This window comes from Siphateles boraxobius, unplaced genomic scaffold (genome assembly GCF_051911475.1).
Source record: "Siphateles boraxobius isolate OS27281-9 unplaced genomic scaffold, OSU_SipBor_1 5, whole genome shotgun sequence".
NCBI lineage: Eukaryota > Metazoa > Chordata > Actinopteri > Cypriniformes > Leuciscidae > Siphateles > Siphateles boraxobius.
Window position 1 is genome coordinate 34,578,086 of NW_027509141.1, and position 21,073 is coordinate 34,599,158.

The 21,073-nt window shown below is 38.0% G+C and overlaps 4 protein-coding genes across 12 annotated transcripts in view; 2 read left to right on the forward strand and 2 right to left on the reverse strand.

Moving 5' to 3' along the window:
* Positions 1-1,515, reverse strand: part of megf6b (multiple EGF-like-domains 6b) — a 70,128-nt gene extending 68,613 nt beyond the window's left edge. The window contains exon 1 of one of the 2 annotated variants that reach the window (XM_077204138.1): positions 49-1,515. The gene's annotated coding sequence lies outside the window, so the exon portion shown is untranslated. The remainder of the gene's footprint in view (positions 1-48) is intronic. The other variant, XM_077204136.1, reaches the window with a different exon arrangement.
* On the forward strand, positions 1,487-8,009 carry akr7a3 (aldo-keto reductase family 7, member A3 (aflatoxin aldehyde reductase)). Its single transcript, XM_077204153.1, has 7 exons — positions 1,487-1,860; positions 2,762-2,949; positions 3,130-3,234; positions 4,983-5,079; positions 5,606-5,705; positions 5,848-5,977; positions 6,914-8,009. Exons 1-7 carry the CDS (start codon positions 1,575-1,577, stop codon positions 7,073-7,075), a joined length of 1,068 nt encoding a protein of 355 aa, XP_077060268.1. The 5' UTR covers positions 1,487-1,574; the 3' UTR covers positions 7,076-8,009.
* On the reverse strand, positions 7,111-13,230 carry mrto4 (MRT4 homolog, ribosome maturation factor). Its single transcript, XM_077204158.1, has 8 exons — positions 13,110-13,230; positions 12,761-12,819; positions 12,422-12,525; positions 11,461-11,542; positions 11,282-11,349; positions 10,921-11,072; positions 8,341-8,417; positions 7,111-7,725 (listed from the first exon to the last, which is right to left on the reverse strand). The coding sequence occupies exons 1-8, from the start codon at positions 13,135-13,137 to the stop codon at positions 7,567-7,569; spliced, it is 729 nt and encodes a 242-aa protein (XP_077060273.1). The 5' UTR covers positions 13,138-13,230; the 3' UTR covers positions 7,111-7,566.
* Positions 13,231-15,321: 2,091 nt separating this feature from the next.
* Positions 15,322-21,073, forward strand: part of iffo2b (intermediate filament family orphan 2b) — a 46,772-nt gene continuing 41,020 nt past the window's right edge. For 3 of the 8 annotated variants that reach the window (XR_013194941.1, XR_013194942.1, XM_077204161.1), the window contains exon 1: positions 15,372-16,279. Coding sequence is in view for 4 of the 8 variants with exons in the window: in XM_077204161.1 (XP_077060276.1) it covers positions 15,804-16,279 (476 nt within the window). In the remaining 4 variants the exon portion in view is untranslated. Of the gene's footprint in view, positions 16,280-21,073 lie in introns of all 8 variants that reach the window. The other 5 variants (XR_013194943.1, XM_077204163.1, XR_013194944.1 and 2 more) reach the window with 4 other exon arrangements.

Genomic DNA, 21,073 nt, shown 5'->3' on the forward strand with positions numbered 1-21,073 from the left:
ACATTTTGGGATGCCACTTTATATATTTATCTTAAACAGAACCTTCACCATGTGACGTCAGAAGTTCTTCTCTCACAGGACAGGACTGTCAGTGGGTCGCCGAGCCACAGCTGAGAGAGGATGATGGGTCACAGACGTGAGGGCCGGTTTCAGAGGTCAGCGCTGGGATCAGGGAATCTGAGACAGCAGAACACGGAAAACATTCCCTAGCAGCACTGATCCTCCTATAGGGGTCAATGCCAACCGGGTTCAACGCCTCTGCCATGATCAGAATGTGTTTTACACACTAAAACACACCTATGAAAACATCTGCTGGTATTCTGAGGACATGTGGACGTGTCACTCCAGGAATATTATGTGGGAATGTTTAACAGAATGCATTAAAAGTGGGATAAATACTTATTACACAGTGGAACAAAACATTAACATTCCTAGAATGTCAAGATCTGCATAATGTATCCTAGTATAAATCTATTAGGGAGTTTTTCCATAACATTTCTCACACAACTGTCACGACTTCACTTATAGAAATATAGAAATGTTACTATATTTTTTAAGCCAGTAAAATGAATGACCATAAAGTTTGCTGAGGCCCCCTGGTGAGAATCACTGCACAACAGGACTGTTAAAATTAAATAATGCTAATTTTAGTAGTGAAAAATTAGGGTAACGCTTACTTTTTTACAGTGTCCTTGTTACACGTGTAGTTTCTATATTAATTACTATAAATTATGCATAATAACATGCAACTAATCAAATACTAACGCTATAGTAAGTAGATGTAGTTAATTTACTCAGTTCTTAAATGTATAATTGCACTGTAACACAGACACCTTAAAATAATATGAGGTAACACTTTCAATAGTACACTTTAGACATTCTCATAAACTATAAGTAACTTTGAAGCTACATGTCAACTAACTATCATTAGAGTATTAGTAGACTGTCTACTTAATATCTGCTAACTCTTTATTGTGTTGGTCCCCCAACAGATATTCTACTGACTATAAGTAACTAGGCTAACTCAAGTCAACTTATTCTCCTAAACCGAACCCTAAGACCTAACCATAACCTAAAAAGTCTACTAAAAGTCTACTACAGTCTACTAATACTCTAATTACAGTTAGTTGACATGTAGTTGAAAAGTTACTTATAGAATGTCAAAATTGGACTATCGAAATAAAGCGTAACCTAATGGGAAACCAAAATTAGTTACAACACTTAAATATACAATTTCCCCATCAAGTTTAGCCAAAATTTTGATGCTGACAAAAGGAAAAGTTCAATCACGTTTTTTGGTCTCTGTTATTTGTATTCTGCTGACATCTTCAGGATACAATGGGAGTTTCATGTGCTTAAAAGAATGGTAAGTGATATTTGAAAAACCACATCGTTATTTTGACCAATGGGGTGATGCAAATGACCTTTGAACTTTCGAATGTCCACCTCCTAATGTTGACCAATTGCATGCATTCCTCTACGTTTCGTCACAGATCGGGCACTTTCCCCACAGTCCCTCAGTCCACGCGCGTCCTTCGCCCTGGTAGTACTTTCCACATTACAGGAAATTTACTATGATGAACTTTGCTGCCGTAAGAGGTCTGAGTGGAGTTCACCACGGAATCCGTACAATTCAAAACCAAACATTACACTTTAACCAACTCCGCAACATGTCTCAGTCCAAACTCCCCGTCACTCTGCTGGGGTCCATGGCGTTTGGTGGACGCGCAGACGCGCACACGAGCGCGCAGATGGTGCAGTTGTTCTTAGAGCGCGGGCACAATGAGCTGGACACTGCGTTCATGTACAATGACGGACAGGCAGAGACCATCATAGGAGACATGCAACTCCCTACAACAGGTACAGTGTGTGGTGATTACAGCAGATGTCAGTACTGGTGGGTAGATGTAGATCACATGACACACATGGCACGTGACATCTTTGTTTGTAAGATCAAATAGGTATGTTTTTTAGAACCAAACATATTATATATATATAATAAGAAAATATTCACAGAAAAATACTAAAAAGTGTGCATAGTAAACAGTTGTTTAGGTCGTATTGCTCTTAAAGTTTTACTTTTAGATATTGTTTTCATATGTTTTAACAACCTATCAGTTTTAAGTTTTTCAAAAATTGGCACCCTTTGATTCCATTTTAGCCTACTTTATTTAAAAAATAACGAACAATGATGATAATTAAATCAAATAAATATACAAGATTTTTATGACCATCAAATACTTTTCTTTTTTTAAAAAGACAAAATTAAGCTTTTATTTGTAAATTATTTTTAAAAGTTCATGTCCATATCTTTAATCCAAATCCATCTTTAGAGGACACTCCCAAAATAAAATAATTAATATTCTCAGGGTTGTTGTTGTTGTTTTTTACAACAAAACACGTTTTCTTCAAAATAACATATTATTTTAATTTATTGTTTATTTTAATGCTAAAATATTTTATTATTATATTATTGTTGTTTATTGTAATTATTCATTGTCATTTATTTTAATTTAGTATTTTAATTTATTATTTGTTATTACTATTATTATTATTATTTTAATTCAGACCAGCATGTCAAACAGCAACAAACAAGAAAGAAGGGATTAAAAATAACAAGAAACAATACAAAATAAGGTACTTAAAATAATAATAATATATGAAATTATATTTTCACTCATGCCTGTGATCATTATTCCTGTATGATCACATAATCTACAAGGGAGTATATTTTTAATCATGTTTAATGTGTCTTAATCAGTTCGAATTGCGACTAAAGCAAACCCCTGGGAGGGAAAAACACTGAAACCAGAGAGTGTGGTGAATCAGCTGGAAACGTCCCTGAAGAGGCTGCGCACAAAGTGTGTGGAAATCTTTTACCTGCACGCGCCGGACCACCAGAACCCTGTCCAACACACACTCGAGGCCTGCAACCGGCTCCATCAGCAGGTGCGTTACACACACACACTTCTACAGTACAACTAAACAGCTCTAGACTTTGTACTTTGATACATGTCTGACAATCAGGTGAGAAAACAAAAGCCTTCAGAATGACACAACTCAGCATCACATAAACTTTACTAAAGGCCTTCTTTGCTTTACTAAACTAAGCTGTGTGTTGATGTTTAGGGCAAATTCAAGGAGCTGGGCTTATCAAACTATGCATCATGGGAAGTGGCAGAAATCTGCAGCATCTGCAAACATAATAACTGGGTGCTTCCTACTGTATATCAAGTAAGTGGATGGATGGATGGATGGATATATGTCAGTCTATGTATAAGGACTAGTACAGAACCAAGATCTTAAAGGTGCAGTGTGTGACTTTTAGCGACATCTAGCGGTTCGGTTGCGAGTTTACACTAAGGGCTCAGCCCACTGCTCACCCCTCCCTTTCGAAGATGCTACGGTGGCTAAAACGGGACAAACATCGTCGTCTGAGACGGCAGAGAATAGCCAGAGTAAACCAAGTTTCTGTACCACAGTCCATTATAAACCACATCATGGATAAAGTTTACAAAGCCATAGTCAGGTGAGGATCAAGGGTCTTAATATTGAGATTGAGGAGTCACGTGCCGATGTGGGCGGGGTCTGAGCCGGTCCGCCATGATGGTAGGAGACGCTATCGGTTGCCAGGGGCAACGCCATCAGAACTTCACAGAAGCGCGACTAAACATTCAAGAGCTCTTTCATTTTTGCGCATTTATTATTTTCGCGCATTTATTATTTTGGCGGGACAGAGACAGATCTACGAATACGAGAAAAAAAGGAAGAAAGTAAAGAAATGCAAAAAGATAAGGCGAAAGAAAAGGGACCTTACAGGAACAAGCTCACACCAAACGCAAAACAGCGGTATTTGGAGAAGCAGCATCAAGATATTTGTTCTTTTGCACTAAGAACAGTATTGTTATTTTATTATTATTACTTATGTTGTCCATGAAACTTATGTTGTCCGAAAAAAATACATATATATTCAGTTCTCGATAAATATTGTTAAGCCATATCAAGTTGTTTCAAGCATTTATTTCAAGAAATAAAAAAGTAATGAACAAGGCACTCAAACAACACTTTTGCAAATGTTCGTTAAGGCACAGCAAACAGTGTCAACTTATCAAAGGCATCAGCCAACCAAGCAATCCGGCGTATCCTCGTCAGGTCAGAGACTTGATCTCCCTGATGCTGTGTCCATTTCGGTAACCTAAAAAACTGTATTCCATTCTTCCTATGTTTTCCAAATGTATCGTGTGAGGTACTGGAGCAGTTTTTAACGCAGCAGTGACTTCCAGGCATGGTAAAACAGTGTGGAATTGCGAGAACCTCCTCTACTACCAAGTTAACAACACACGTAAACAATCTTGTTTTGCCGCCGGAATCCTGCCAACATGGCGGAGAGGGTGAGAATCCCGCGAGATCCCGTGATATCGAGGGGAGGGGCTCTGTACCATGACAACAACTCCTCACTCTCTATATAATATAATAATAGTAATCAGCTGATTGTCTCATAAACGTAACCAGCACATTTCTCCCCACATAGCAAACCCATAATACAGCGAGGGAGAAGAACCACATGAAACTATAATGCAACTATATATTTTTTCTAACAGGGTAGTAAAAGTTTAGCTGGCTAAATATGAGCAGTTACTGTGGCTGAGCTGGTTAAAGCGTTAAGCCTTGTTTATACTTGACGCGTCCGCATGAGCCCAAAGGTGCGCGCGGCAAAAATAACGTGATTGTAACATAATTTCTTGATTTATTCTTGTAAAGAAACCTCATTGCTGAACTGCTACTCTCTGCTGTCTCAGACGATGACATATTCTCCTGTCGGCCACCGTAACTTTCGTTGGTTGCAATTCGTAACCTCACCACTAGATGCCGCTAAAAATCACACACTGCACCTTTAAATGAAGTACTACTAATTGAGCTATTGAGTATTACTTAAGAATGAATGGGTGAGTTTTGATCAGCGTTGGTGTTTTCTTCTGAAGGGCATGTATAATGCAACCACACGACAAGTGGAGACTGAGCTACTGCCATGTTTAAGATACTTTGGCATCCGCTTCTATGCTTACAATCCCCTGGCAGGTAATGTGTTTAATATTGCTTTAAATATATACTTGCAAACACAATAAATCGGTTCCTAATGAATATTAGACCAAAAGTCAACACACACACACACACACACACACACACACACACACACACACACACACACACACACACACACACACACACACACATCAATATAAATATCTATTTAGATAGATATACTGTATAGATAGATAGATAGATAGATATACACACATATATACATAATATTTATCTATCTTTTTTTTCAACCCACAAATTTCATTCTATCGCCAAGCTCTCAAATCACCATTTATTCTGCAATGTAAATGACATTTGAAACATTTTTTGAATGAGATATAAGATCAACTATTGTCTTGCTTAGACTCATTTCTTAGCTAGCATTATATTTTTTGCACACTTTTTGGATCATTTGAAAAAAAAAAATGTACTTGGAAATATACTGATCGCAAGTAAAATCCAGGGAAATATCACTTGACTTTCATGCATTTCTTCACACATTTCATGTCTGCTCTTCTCACAGGTGGGCTCCTCACTGGGAAATATCACTATGAAGATAAAGACGGCACTCAGCCCGCGGGTCGGTTCTTCGGGAACAGCTGGGCTGGTGCTTACAGGGACAGGTGCATTATTATCATAATAAGTACAATACTCACATCAGTGATTCAAGCTCAATCTCTAGATCTAGTAAGTTGGGCAGAAAGACTTTACTATTATTAAATGTGATCAATGTTACATGTTTGAGGGGCATGATGTGTATTTCAGATACTGGAAGGAGAGTAGCTTCCAAGGCATCGATGGAGTACTGAAGGCTCTGGAAGAAGCGTACGGCTCAGAGAAACCCACTCTCACTTCAGCCGCTATCCGCTGGATGTATCATCACTCTCATCTGAAGGTGGGAGACATCATAAAACCTTATAATGCACATTTTGATACATTGTGTTATTGAGGATGTTTGCCGAGTCTTTGAAAGCCCCTTGTTATAGACTTTAATCAGGGTAGTGCCATATTTCATTTTTTGACAGGAATGAAAACCTGTGAGGGAGAGAATACAGTGAGTTCAAAGGAATATTAACATATTGATTCTTCAGCTGCTGAAAGTTGTGAAAATGACATGATCTAGGTCCTTTATACAGTGCGTGCCGTTGTAAAGATTGCACGTCTATCCCACTTTTTTAAACCTCTTTAAATTAAATATGGCATCTTACCTGATCTATTAATACAAGATTTTACTTTCTCTAAAACTTAGTCATTCTGTCCAAGTCCACATAAAATCAAGGGTCCTCATTTATATTAAGTGTAACTACTACATACTTAGGTAAAAAAAAAAAAAATCAAATGTGTATTGCAAAACTCTTTTGCTGCTATTGAGTTGGGATACGGGTAAGTTTGGGAACGGGTTTTGTTGTATGGTTAGGTATAAGTGTGAGGAAGGGTCATCAGAGTAATCATAGATTAATAATTACAGATGTAATTAAATGCAGGTATTTTTTTAGCAACACTTTATTTTAAGGTTACAAAAAAAAATTGCACGTTATTTTAATTTTTCAAGTTTCACCTGTATATCTGCCAAATTTTCTTATTAGCACAACGATGACATTAAAAATTAACATATTTTAGCCGATACCGATATGATGGCCAATATATCGTGCATCCTCTAGTTTTAGGTTGTGCCCTTTGCCTAAAATATGAGATTTGCAATATTCAGTTTAGTAACATCATAAAGTCATAAATTTCACTAGTATCGTGACCATTGCAAATGTAAACTCGATTTCTGAAGTTTACTCGACTCACAATGGCATTAAAACCGAGATATTTCATGTGTTTGCAGGGGGATGAGGGTGATGGGGTCATTATCGGGATGTCCAGCATGGATCAGCTGCGTGAGAACCTGACGGCGGCAGCAGAAGGTCCACTGAAACAGGAAGTCGTGGACGCTTTCAAACACGCCTGGGATTTAGTGGCCCACGAGTGTCCCAACTACTTCCGCTAGACAGCCAATGACAATTAGAGAAATTTGAAGCCTGATTTAGAAGAACTAATACAGAAATTGCTTTATTATTCTATGATCAAGTGACAAAACAGTGATAAATTGATTTGGACCTGCTTCCTAATAAACAATGACAAAATCAAACATCTTCCTGAGCTCACCAGCACTTAATGTATTACATTCCCCCACGTTTACATGAGAATGCAATAGTGGCATCTTGATGGATCACTCCGTTGTTTTCTTCTTGCCATAAATTTGCTGGAATAACTTATATTTAACAGTAAGAATAACACAGATCACTTGTTTGCCTCAGTCCCATTCTCTCTGTTCAGTACAGTCATACAGAACCTTGTATTTGAGTATTTTTGAGACAAAAAGTGTGCAGATGACTGACAGTAACTGGCAGCGGACTGAAAGAACACTCAATAAAAACATTTTACAGGTTAATGTTGGATCAAAACAAACAAATGTTCATGGCGAAAAAAGTCCAGGTTTTATTCGCTCCCTTCTCCTTCCTCTGAGTCTTCATCTGCTTTCTCTTTCCGGGTCTCCTCGACGTCACCATCCGTTAGCTTCTCAAAGTCCCCGGATTCTGAATTCCACATGCACTTTATCGACAATTTGAACTCCGCCATCTCGTTTCCAAAGAGTTTCTGATTTGAAAGGCCAAAAACACATCGGTTTAGAATAATGTTATTAAGAATTCAAGATTGAATCCCAATTAGTTTAGGACATACGGAAGCTTATCACGGAAAATAACAAAAGGTTATTGCGACTTCACAATCTCACAATTTAGACTTTTCCCCTTTCATTTACTTCGCAATTACCCTTTTAAGTTTTTTATTCCATGATGACATAAAATAATTTTTTTCAATCCAAATAAAGAGATGTGATATTTGTGAATAAAACATCAAGCAATAAATGCATTTAAAAATTGTTGAAGTTTTAATTTAGTCTTTTTGTTCTGTTTTAAAGCTAAAATATCTAAAAACAATGATTGAGAAGCAACACTGTGTAAGTTATTACAACGTAACAGTAGTAGACTTCCATAGTTTTCCCATTTCTTCCTATTATGGAAGTCAATGGGGTCCATCAATTGACGAATTACCGACAATCTTCAAAGTATCATCTTTTGTTTTCAGCAGAAGAAAGAAACTCATCCAGGTTTGAAACAACTTGAGGCTGAGTAAATGACAGAATCTTAATATTTAAGTGAACTACTTTTAGTAGAATAGGATTTTACCAGTGTATTAACGACACAAACTCACCAGAATTCGAGCCTGTTCGGGTGTGAGTGTGTCTCCCTCTTTACACACTTCAAAATCCTTTATCAGCGTCACCACACCTGCACATGGATTGATATATTAGTGAACACTACTTTTTGTCCAATGCAATTTCAAGTATCACTTACTCCACTGATAATAGAGCATTTCAGATTTCAGTTACGGTTTATTTTCTTATTTATACAGTGGATAGTATAAGTGAACACACCCATGCTAAAGTTGACTAAAAAGAGTCAACTTAAAGTTGACTTAAATTCCCATGGAGGCAGCAGATTTTTTATTTTTAAAGGCCAGTTGTTTCATGGATCCACAATACTATGCATCCTGATAAATTTCCCTTGGCCTTTTGGAATTAAAAAAGCCCCACATCATCACATTCCCTTCACCACACCTAGAGATTGGCATGGTGTAATTTCATGTAGGCTAATAGCTGCTTTGATTTGCATTGAGAGAGATGATCTTATGGAAAGTGCCCCATGCCAATCTTTAGGTGTGGTGAAGGGAATGTGATGATGTGGGATATTTTAATTGCAAAGGCCAAGGGAACTTTATCAGGATGAATAGTATCCTGGATCCATGAAACAACTGGCCTTTTAACATAAAAATCTGCTGCCTCTATGGGAATTTAACATAGGGGTGTCCTGACTTACGCAACCTGTATTTTAAGGAAGAACATTTATTTATTTACGATACATTATTCATTTACAAAGAAAATTGGTGTCCTTAAAGGTTGGATTTTTCCTCATTTTTTAAATTAAGGCATTAACAGGGATTAAAGTGAAAAAAATTCTTCTGACTGAAATTTTTTTCAGGCCAAGTCATATTCCTTTAACTTTATTTAAATAGTCGAGACCAATAGCGTTTTAAGGGGAGATGTTTTAAACCGCTTTAATATTGCCAGTTTGCGTATTTTAAAAGCTATTTTAATCTATGTAAATTTTTTAATTAGCTTGACAAATAATCAACCATCTACATAACTTTTTAGTGCATATTTTAACTTATCTTATAAGACCAAACAATGCTAAATATATTAATATATAGTTTGTTCCATGGCAAATCGTTCTGGCTGAGGGCAAAGTGAAGTTTCATAACTTTATATATTTAGGCTATTTAACTTTGTAGCCTATTAGAGAGCTGACTAATGTTTGACTGAATTGTTTGCTTTATTGCTCATTGTATAGCTTCTTATAGCCTACCTATTAAGCTACTTATACTTTTATACTGGATATTGTTGATCATTAAAACTGACATTTAACAAAAAGACACAGGGTCGTGTAATGTTATATATTCTAAACTATTCTTTATATATTTTTTACTATGCATTCTCTTTACTGTTTGTGTACATGCATAATAAAATAAAACGATACAACCCTATCTCTGTTTGTTAAATGTCAGTTTTAATGATTAATAATGTTTCATATTTCTGAAATGAAAACAAAAATAAGCAGGGTTGTGTTTTATATTTCGTGTTGTTATATATATATGCAGTGAAGATAATCAATGTGCGTTGCCTGAACCACATTTGTGTGGCCATTAATATGTTTGTTTATGATAATATGTTCATTTATAAATGAAAAGAGGTGTTTTATATATATTTCGTTTGATTGTTGATGAAAAGAGGCAGAGTTGTATTTTATACCATATTTCGTTTTATTGTTGCCTAAAATATACATAAAGAGATAACCGGAGTAGCCAGAGCGAGCGGTTCCGTTTGCAGAATAACCGGACTCGCGTCCTCGTGAGTTGTTCTCCTGAGACGAACTTGGCAAGTCCGAAGTTTGCGTACTTGGTATTGAGAAACGGACGATATTGACCCGCGTTCTGTTTTCTATCATGCGCTGTGCACGTTTGCGATGATGTAATATGCACACAAACGTTGAGTTTGAAACCAGACCAGCGCTCGGATTCAGACTACAGTAAACCAGCTGTAGCCTGACAGGCACGTATCCAAAAAGATTAATTGAGTGGACACGGAGCAGTTTTTCCGTGAGCGGGAATTGAAAAGCCGGACTGGACCATAAGCGAAGTGATTACAGAATGCTTAGAGTGGAGAGAGGAACGTGCTTTCGCTCCAATCCAGGCTTTATCACATCCCCCTCAGCAGGGTGAATACACCTCGTCTTTCCTTAATTTAAGACCTATTCAAACTAAAATTAAGACATTTATCACACTATTTGAGAAATGAAAGCCTATTTACGGCCTTAAAATTATGAAAAGTGAATTTAGGACATTAAGGAACATAAGGACAGACGGGAACCCTGCATTTGACGGAAATCCGTCATAGACTCGCTGCAATTAATGGAAATCCATCGTAGCGACGGAGAACTTTAATCCCTGCATTAAGATCAATTTCCAAAAGATGATTTTTTATTCCTCTTTTTAGTCAACTTTAGCATGGGTGTGTTCACTTATGCTAGGCACTGTACATTAATGCATTCTGTCTTGTTATACAAAAACATTGCAATAATGAGTATGAATGTCAAAATGACATAATACCACCTCATACGCATGCTTTTTTACAGTCCACACAGTAGTTGCTAGTCTTGATGTGAAGGAATGGTTTACCTTTCTTCAGAGCTGTGGGAAGGCCGAGCTGTCTGAGCTGAGGCTCCATCGAGTGTGGAAACTGCTCCAGCGGACCCTCGTCCAGCGTCACTGCCATGGTCGCTACGCTTCCCGCTCGAGCGTAATCCATCTCTTTAAACTCACTGAAATATCTGTGCGGGAGAACAAACATGATATGAAAAGAAGAACACATGAGATCTTATTAGAAATCACTAAAAACACTAGCCAGTATTTCAGTCCATCTAGTTTTGAATTCATCAAGAAGCGGTTTATGCACAAGACTCATGAATTATGACAAAACACTGAGTTTCATTTAAGATCATCAAAGCATATTAACCGGTGTCCGAGGTTCATTACTTACTCTTGCACCTCGTCTTTGGTTTTGTTTGTGAACAAAACACCGACTTCCCCTCTGAGAAACCTGCTCAGCTGTACAACAAACCACAACATTCAATCAGTTATATACTGTATATTAGCCAATGTAGTAGAAAAACATTCATCATGTCTCAATTAAATCGCTGACGATGTGCACTGACATACTTTATGCAGATTATCTTTGTATTCGTCAGTCGGTCCTTTACCCAGCGCAATCATCATGACTTTGTTCTTACCGAAGAAGAACCTGAAACGCAAAACCCCAAATCAACATTAATCTCTTTTAAATAATGCATAGCAAATCAGCATCAGCATGAAGTGTGTGTGTGTACAGGTTAAGCTATACTTGTGAGGGTCAAATGTCCTCACTTACACAGTGAAATATTCTGACAACCAACTAGTGAAGACATTTTACTGGTCCACACTAGTTTAAAAGGCTTATAAATAAAAAATAAAAACACACACATATATATATATATATGTGTGGGGTGTGTGTATGCGCAACTGTGTGTAAGTGAGGGAGAGTGAGTGTGTGTGTGTGTGTGTGTGTGAGAGAGTGGGGTGTGTGTATACGCAACTGTGTGTAAGTGAGTGAGAGAGTGAGTGTGTGTGTGTGAGTGAGAGAGTGGGGTGTGTGTATACGCAACTGTGTGTAAGTGAGTGAGAGAGTGAGTGTGTGTGTGTGAGTGAGAGAGAGAGAGGGGTGTGTGTATGCGCAACTGTGTGTAAGTGAGAGAGTCAGTGTGTGTGTGTGTGTGTGTGTGTGTGTGTGTGTGTGTGTGTGTGAGAGAGAGGGGTGTGTGTATGCACAACTGTGTGTAAGTGAGTGAGAGAGTGAGTGTGTGTGTATGCGCAACTGTGTGTAAGTGAGAGAGTCAGTGTGTGAGAGAGAGAGAGAGTGGGGTGTGTGTATGCGCAACTGTGTGTAAGTGAGTGAGTGAGAGAGTGAGTGTGTGTGTGTGTGTGAGAGAGAGTGGGGTGTGTGTACGCGCAACTGTGTGTAAGTGAGTGAGTGACTGAGTATGTGAGAGAGTCAGTGTGTGTGTGTGTGTGTGTGTGTGTGTGTGTGTGTGTGTGTGTGTGTGTGTGTGTGTGTGTGTGTGTGTGTGTGTGTGTGTGTGTGTACCGGCTGTGTTTCCAGGCCGTCCTGATATCTTTCAGTTTGTTGTTTCTCATGTTCTCTACTGAGAACACAAACACGTATCTGTAGATATCTGCACATTTCCGCAGCTGATAAGGTGAGAAAAGGAAAAATGATTTTCATCAATCATAAAGCTATAACACTCATCAAATCTGGATGCAAAATGACATTAACGATGTGAATCTTTATACAGTCAGGTTTTCTTTCTCCATTGAAGCTGAAACATCTCAAAAGTCAAAACATGATGGATAACATGATCATCTGGTATTGCCATGGTACATACTTGTAGGATCACACAAATGAGCAACGAAAAGTCACACTAACCTCTTCAATCAAGTTTTGTTTGGATTCCAACCCCTTCTTGGTTGTTTTGGTTAAAGAAACTGTTAAAATAAAGCCACTATTAACGATAATGACATTAACACATTCAAACACACACAGCTGCTTCAATATGACAGTAATATAGATTACAGTTGAACCACACGCACTGAAGTATATGAGAAACAAGTAACGTTAACAAACATGAATTTATTTTAGTACTGTGCCAATTATAACGTTTATACGTTCCACTCTTTAACCCCGCCACGAACTACGGCTCGATTAATTGTAATATATGGTGTGTAAAGTTAATTAATAGTAAGTGATACAACATACTAAAACATTAAATTCATACCTTTCTTGTCTCTCTTGGATTTCGGCATGGTGCTCACGTTGTTTTCTTCTTCTCCTGCTGATCTTCCAGCGCTGCGCTTGACGGACAGTGAGGAATCACAGCGCCCACTAGTGGTGCTCACTACTACATCATGAACATTAATCAGATCTCTTCCAAACCAGCAGGAGGCGCACTCGAGTGGAACATTACAGTATTAAAAGACGCGTGCTGTAATAGACAGTAGATTTTAACAGCTTATTAGTCTCATTAAGATAGTTTCTGAAACTTTAAAGTTTACAGTTTTTATTGTAGCCTATGCAATTTTTAACTTTAGCCTATGTAGAGTACAAAACACCTTATTTTGCCACATTTTTAAAATAAGTACAAAAAGCACAATAACTAAATAATACAAAATAAATAAACAAATTAAACACAGACAGGGGTGTCCTGAAGTAACTAAACTTAATTAGGCTACTATACTTAAATATTATTTTGAGCATTTTTTACTCAAGTACTTTTATAGGGCAAGATATCCTCTGTTTCTTGAAATTAATTAATTTAAAAAAAAAAATTCACTTAAGCACTACTTAAATGTGTCAAATTCTGGCACTGCACCCATACTTTAACCTAATTATAATGTCTGTATTTTTCATTTCCCTGTCCACAACAAAACAGAATCAGCTGCTATTCAACATGGCATTAAAGCACCAGATCTCAGGCTGATCATTTCAACACGTCATGAATACACCTTTTCCCCAGACGCCTAAAACTCATTAGGAACTGCCTGTTTTTGTTATAGATTTATATGAGAAAAGATGGATTCACGTGGGCACTTAACACTTGAATGAAAGGATTTGTAGCAGACATGACTGCATTTCCAAAAACTTTGATTTTGCATACTTGTACTGTCTATTCAAAACAATTGCAAAAAATGCATATATGATCCTCATAAATCCATGGGTGTGTTTTCTGCACATGTTCAGATGTACATCAAGCCAGGGCAGGTTTAAGGTGTATGCTTGTGTAATAATGTCTGATTCTGCTCATCAATCAGTCATTTGGTGAAATGAAAGCATGCAAGCTTTGTGTTGCCACAACATGCAAAAGTGAAAAAGTCATCAACTCAACGCCTTCTTCTTCAGTGTGCTTCAACTTAAAACTTTCTACTTACAGTGTTAATTTATGAGTTTACCAAATAGCTAATTTAATCTAGAGTCTGCTTGGTCGTTAATATTATTGGTGGCATGAACTTTTCAACTCTGACTAATGAGTCGGAATTAATCACAAATTTACATTCACTGAACTGATTATGTTGTTGCAATGAGCAAGACGTAAAATGTTTATATATATATATACACACACACACACCGTTCAAAGGTTTTAGATTGATTATCAGTCAATCAATTAAACATTATCAACAATGTTGTACAATGTCTTTTTCAGGATTCTTTGATGAATAGAAATTAGCAAGGATGCAAGTGACATTAAAGACATTTATAATGTTAAAAAAGATTTCTATTTCAGATAAATGCTGTTATTTTGAGCTTTCTGTACATCAAAGATTGTACACAACTGTTTTAAACATTGTTAATAATCCTAAAGTTTCCTGAGCAGCAAATAAATCATCATATTATACTGATTTCTGAAGGATCACGTGACACTGAAGACTGGAGTAATGATGCTGAAAATTCAGTTTTGATGAATAAATTACATTTGGCAGATAGAACATTTAAATAACACAATTTTTTGTGCATCATATACCAATTTTTTAAATATAGGAAAATATATTAAATCTATTTTTTCTACATAATCAACCTTTTTTAATCAGTTATTTAATCAAATTCTTTGATTTCTTTGATTTTTTTCAATTTAGCCTATCTATTGCTTTCTTTTGTTTTATATCTTATTAAGAGAATTATCCTTCATTGCTTAAAGTGTATTTATGCTACTGCAAAAGCTCAATAACAAAAAATTGCCTACAAATACGTTTTATTATAATGTATTATTTATTATATTATTATAACAGTGCAAAACAACAACAGACAACTTTTTCAACTTCTTAACTTGATTGTAGGTGCTTTTGTGGGTCTTTTAAAATGGTGCGTCTTTGAAATCGGATTATAATAATAATATAGACTTACAGTATTAAGAACTAAAAAGTGTTGTAGTTTGTTGAGGGGGCGATATTTCCAAAGTCCTGCGCTCGCTCCTGTGTGCGCGAGTGCGCGCCTGCGCGTCCCGGGGTGTGTGTGTGTGTGTGTGTGTGTGTGTGTGTGGCGCTGGTGAGGGCGGAGAGTCCGCTGCGGATCTCCTTCTTTTAGGAGTGTGAAACTCGATCCCGTCGCGCCGGTAGCTATAAAACAGTCGCGCGATCACGGAGTCCACCGGAAGAGTCTGTGTGAATAATATCAGGGTGATCGGAGAGTTTGGAGTCCATTCTTGCGCTATTATCACTGAGATGAGTTGCAGATCTCCAGATGTCCCGGAGTTTCAGAAATGAGCTGACATACACACAGTGTGCTCCGATATTCCTCCCCGTTCCCATGGAGAACATGACGCGTCCTGGAAGGATAGACAGATAATGACAGGATTGCTTGTTTCTGCTCGATCGATGAGGGTTTTTTACGCATGAGAAGAACTGCATGGACACATCAGCTTCAGAGAGAATCTGAAGGATTTGAATTGAGGTAAAGCGCTCTGGTTCTGTATGAAAGCATGAGTTCTCTGTTGTTTGGAGAGGGGTTTCTGGGCGGTGTGGTGAGCGGTGCGCCATCGGACGCGGCGCCCAGAGCTCTGCGCAACGACCTGGGATCCAACATACATGTGCTCAAGACCCTCAACCTGAGGTTCCGCTGCTTCCTCGCCAAAGTCCATGAGCTGGAGAGAAGGAACAAACTCCTGGAGAGCCAGCTGAAGCAAGCCTCCAATCAGCCGAGGTACCCGGGCTTCTCCTTCACGCGTGAAGTGGCCGTTCAGACTGACTCTCAGGAGTCCAGACTTCCAGGCACCATCTGGAGTTACACGCATATCCTGAGACATGGGGAGCGTGTGAAGACTGTGCAGGGACCCGGAGTCTCCTGGACCCATCCGGACGGGGTCGGGGTCCAAATCGACACCATCACTCCAGAACTAAGAGCTTTGTATAACGTCCTGGCCAAAGTCAAGCGGGAGAGGGATGAGTACAAGAGAAAGTGAGTATACTGTGTTTACGGCATCATTTACTGATGCTTTGATTGAGTTGTGTGTTTGGGACAGTTCTGTAGGCCTGAATGAGCCTGCCGGTCAACGACTGATTCATTGCAGCAGAATTTCTTGGCAGGTGAACAGCATATATTGAAGGGCCCAGTTTTGTATGCAGGACAGCTGGACAGAGTCCATACAGGAAAAAAGATGCTGGTGTGTTTATATGGGAAATATTTCTGAGAAATGATTCATTAGCACTTTCATTAAGGATATATGCAATTGAGTGGATCTATGAGTTCTTTAAAGATGCAATCACATCATTTGTTTTGCATGTGACTGATTATTAAGGTGATCTTGTGAAGCCAGACAGAGACTTGACCGCTCTGGTGAAGTTCAGCACATTTGTTTTTCCATCTGTTCTGACAGCAGTGAGTGATTACTATTATACAGTCACCTCTAAATATACCAGTTTTTCTGGCAATGCTCAGCATCTAAAGTCCTCCTGCACATTTTGCAGCTGTCCTCAGAAATATGATACGAGAACCTCTTTATTACTGTTGCCCAGTGATTTACTTCATTGTTTCATTCATTCCAATAGGGTGCACAGAAATTCAGACTTGATAGGTTGTGAATCTCTCAAAACATTTGATGTCTGACTGTCAGAATCAAAAATAATTGCATACTGACGATAAGGCATACTTTTATGACCATTATGATATATTGCACTTTGACATAATTTTCATGAAAATCTCATTACTGTAATCATTCAAAAAAATTTATTTATGATTGACTGAACACTATTGATTTAAGATAAAACAGAAAAATAATTGAAATAAATGGAATGTAAAACAATAGGATGCATTACAGTAATGAGGTTAATTTTTTGCATTTACAGTAATGAAAAGTTGAGGGTAAAATGTGCTGAAAACTATGCTGCTAAAAAATTTTTTTTTAATGTTATTTGACTTTGCTAAACATAATTTCCTATTTTGTTCTAATGGTTTTGGAGTATAATAGGAGACAGACATGATGAAAGATTTCATGATTTGCATGCAGGCTTTGTAAATGAGATTACAGTTGGATGTTGAATGGGTTTTATAAATGCATGACTTCTGAATGACTTCAAACACTGTGACCTCAGAGGAGCCGCGTGAATACCAGTGTGTGTGTGTGTGTGTGTGTGTGTGTGTGTGTGTGTGTGTGTCCTCTTTGCCCAGGCATGTGCTGACTCACTAGTAAATACTGCTACCTTATCCTTCAGAAAATCTACAACAATGAGCTGAAAATGAAGGCGAGCAGAGAGGAAACGTGTGTATGAATCACATCCTGGTCCTCCTGTGAGTGATTCACAAGCCCTGTTTAACACTGTTGGTGTTGTGGGCTCGTCTTTGTCTGCGATGGCCATCATGACATCACACAGGAACCTCAAATGGGCCACAGACAAGTTAGGATATGAAATGACAATGTCTTTGTTTTTTTTTTGTTTAGAGATTCCTTTGTATGTTCTACAGGAAGTTTACCAACCATTTAGTCCATACGTGAAGACAAATGAAACTTCTTATAGTTATTATGCTATTTTAAAGGCTCCTAATTTTGTTTTGCAGGTCTCCTATAGGTTTACATGCATCAGAGGCCATAAAACACTTTCATTTTCTCATAATTATATTTAACAGCATCAGCTCTTTTCTCACAGTGTTCTCACACTCCTCTGATTGGTCAAATAGCACAGTATGTTGTGATTGATCTACTCTACTGTGATTGGTCGAATGGGCCAGTCTGTGTGATTGGTCTACTCTGCTCTGATTGGTCAAATGGCACAGTCTGTTGTGATTGGTGATCGGAAACGAAATGCCATATCTTGATTTCAGCTCCAGATCTTGTTTAGCACTTGATATGAACAGATGGCGTAATTTTTCCATATCATTTCCACAACGAGTCCTCATCCTTTTGAAGTGCATGCAAAGTGGATTTGCAGCGACTTCTCGACATGTCGACAACAAAAACAAACTGTTTGTGGGTCAAAGTAATAAGTTGACATAGTTCGCGAGCAGCCAATGAAGACCATAGGCTGACATTTGTACAAATCTTGAAAATGGCTAAAAGGCTGTTGTTTACTGGGTCTAGTAACACCCTAAATACATACTAAAAACCAGATGCTCATGTGAGCCAATAATGGCAGTAAATGCCTAGACTTGAGATATACTGATTGTAAATGCTCTCAGATTACACGTCCATTACAGCTAACCGCTTCAGTGTCTTCATGTCTCAGAGGAGTGTTAGTTAATGACGCGCAGACAATCATTAGTTTGATCATTCCCTTCCATCTGAATTAGTAGAATTAAAATAATTGTTCCTCTAAGTGCATAATTAATTGGCAACAAACAGAACATGCTTATTAACACATGAAATGATGTTAATGATGATGCATTAGGTGTCAGAAGACGATGCATGTGTGTTTTCTGTCCTGCTGATCGTATAAGGAGTGTGTTTATTTCTATATTAACAGGTTTCAGCGTTCTTATGTGTCTGTAGTTGTTCCTGCTTGAGATCTCCGAGTCTCACACTGCTTTGCTGACTGAAGTTCATTGCATGTGAACCACTGGTGTACATTACACCACACACATATCATTCGCTCAGTGTTTGCCTCAAAAATATCTTTTTAATAATAATAATATTTTATACTGAATACAGTATAGGGATTTTTCTCAGCAAATAGTGATGCATGCAATTATTTGCATCTACTTATTGGCATATTATGAAGTAAATTTGATTTTAAAATGTAACCGTTTGATATCTCCATTCCAGAGCATCAAGATTGAATTTGATAATCTCTGTGAAATTAGTTTCCTCTTGGTTTTCTGTCTAATTGAAATACTGGTGCTTCTGGTTATGTAATACTATTATGATTGTGCTCTTAGAAAAGTAATAGCACATGCATAATTTAAAGGTATATTTCCCACTGAAGTTGAATACTTAGTGAAATTAATATGAGCAATAGTATTAGTGATGCTTGACTGCAAACACTGTTACTAATCAACAATATGTTAGTTGTCTGTCTTTAGCCGGTACAAAAGCTTCTAAATATATTGTTTTTTATATACATTTCTCATAAAGAAAGTGCTTGTTGAATGAGACATTTACAATATTGCACCATTCAGAGAAAGAAGACGTTAGTGTCTTTGCACTGCGTGAAAATCCATGTGCAATGATTGGTCAAACCCGCTGAGTTTGTGAAGATTATTGATTTCCTAGACACCACTAAAACAATCTTTTCTTTATCATCAGTGCAGAAATGAAGAAATCATTGGGCTAGTTATAAAGGGAACTGACTGTTGTATCTGTGACTTTTAACTGGTAAATCTACAGCTTCTCTTGTGCTGTGAACAGCCGACAGCCCGCTGGATCCATAGCACAGATTTTGTGAGTGTGTGTGTGTGTGCATGTGCGTGTATGTGTGTGTGCGGATGAGGGTATGATAAAACTGCAGTCTGGTTCAACGTTCTGTCAGGACTTCTTTATGAAAACATACATTACCTCTTAAGAGAGATATAAATGTTGGGATCCGCATGCCGACATGTTACTCTCTCTCTCTATAGACTGTGTACGTTATGCATATATGCTGTAAACGTGCAATCCCCACTGACCTGCTTTATCTGCTGAAATGACTAGTATGTATGACATGCTGTATCCCACAATGCAGATCACTCGACTTGACCTTCCATTTCCAGTGTGATGAATGAACTGGAAGTGATTACATTTTCACTCATTATTTGATTAAACTGCTAGTCATTTTTATACCAAAAATTCAATATCAAAATGCAATAAAACTATATATTTTTTAAGATGATAACTGGGTATACACGCTACCATTCTAAACTTTGCGGTCAGTACGATAGTTTTTAAAGAAATTAATTCATTTATTCAGCGAGGGTGCATTAAATTGATCAAAGGTGACCGTAAAGAAATTTTTAATGTTACAAAAGATTTAAAATAAATGCTGAATCCTGATTCTTTTTTATCATGGTTTACACCCCAATCATCTTTACACAAAACTGAGAGGATGAAACGGCTGGTCTGAGCGCCTCCATCAGCACAGACTCTTCCTCGCGCATGAATAATTGAATCGCAGCTGGATTTAGCTTCAGTGCCGTGGATCAATGCAGGAGGTTTCATTTTTGGAGACTTTTCTTCCTCCTCTGCTGTTTAAAAATGAAAGCTCTAATTATCCGAATGCAGTGAAGCGGCTTCTCCTGAGGGACGTTGTTACTATAAACTTGCAGAACCAATTTACCTGGTAATTGCCAATATTAGTCTTTAGTGAATCTATCTATCTATCTATCTATCTATCTATCTATCTATCTATCTATCTATCTATCTATCTATCTATCTATCCCGATTACCAGCTAACCTTCTCCATCCACCCATCCATCCATCCACCCATCCATCCACCCATCCATCCATCCATCCACCCATCCATCCATCCATCCCTCCACCCATCCACCCATCCATCCATCCATCCACCCATCCATCCATCCACCCATCCCTCCACCCATCCACCCACCCACCCACCCATCCATTCACCCATCCATCCATCCATCCACCCATCCCTCCATCCATCCATCCACCCATCCATCCACCCATCCATCCATCCACCCATCCCTCCACCCATCCATTTTTCACCCATCCACCCATCCATCCACCCATCCATCCACCCATCCATCCATCCATCCACCCATCCATCCACCCATCCACCCACCCACCCATCCATCCATCCATCCACCCATCCACCCACCCATCCATCC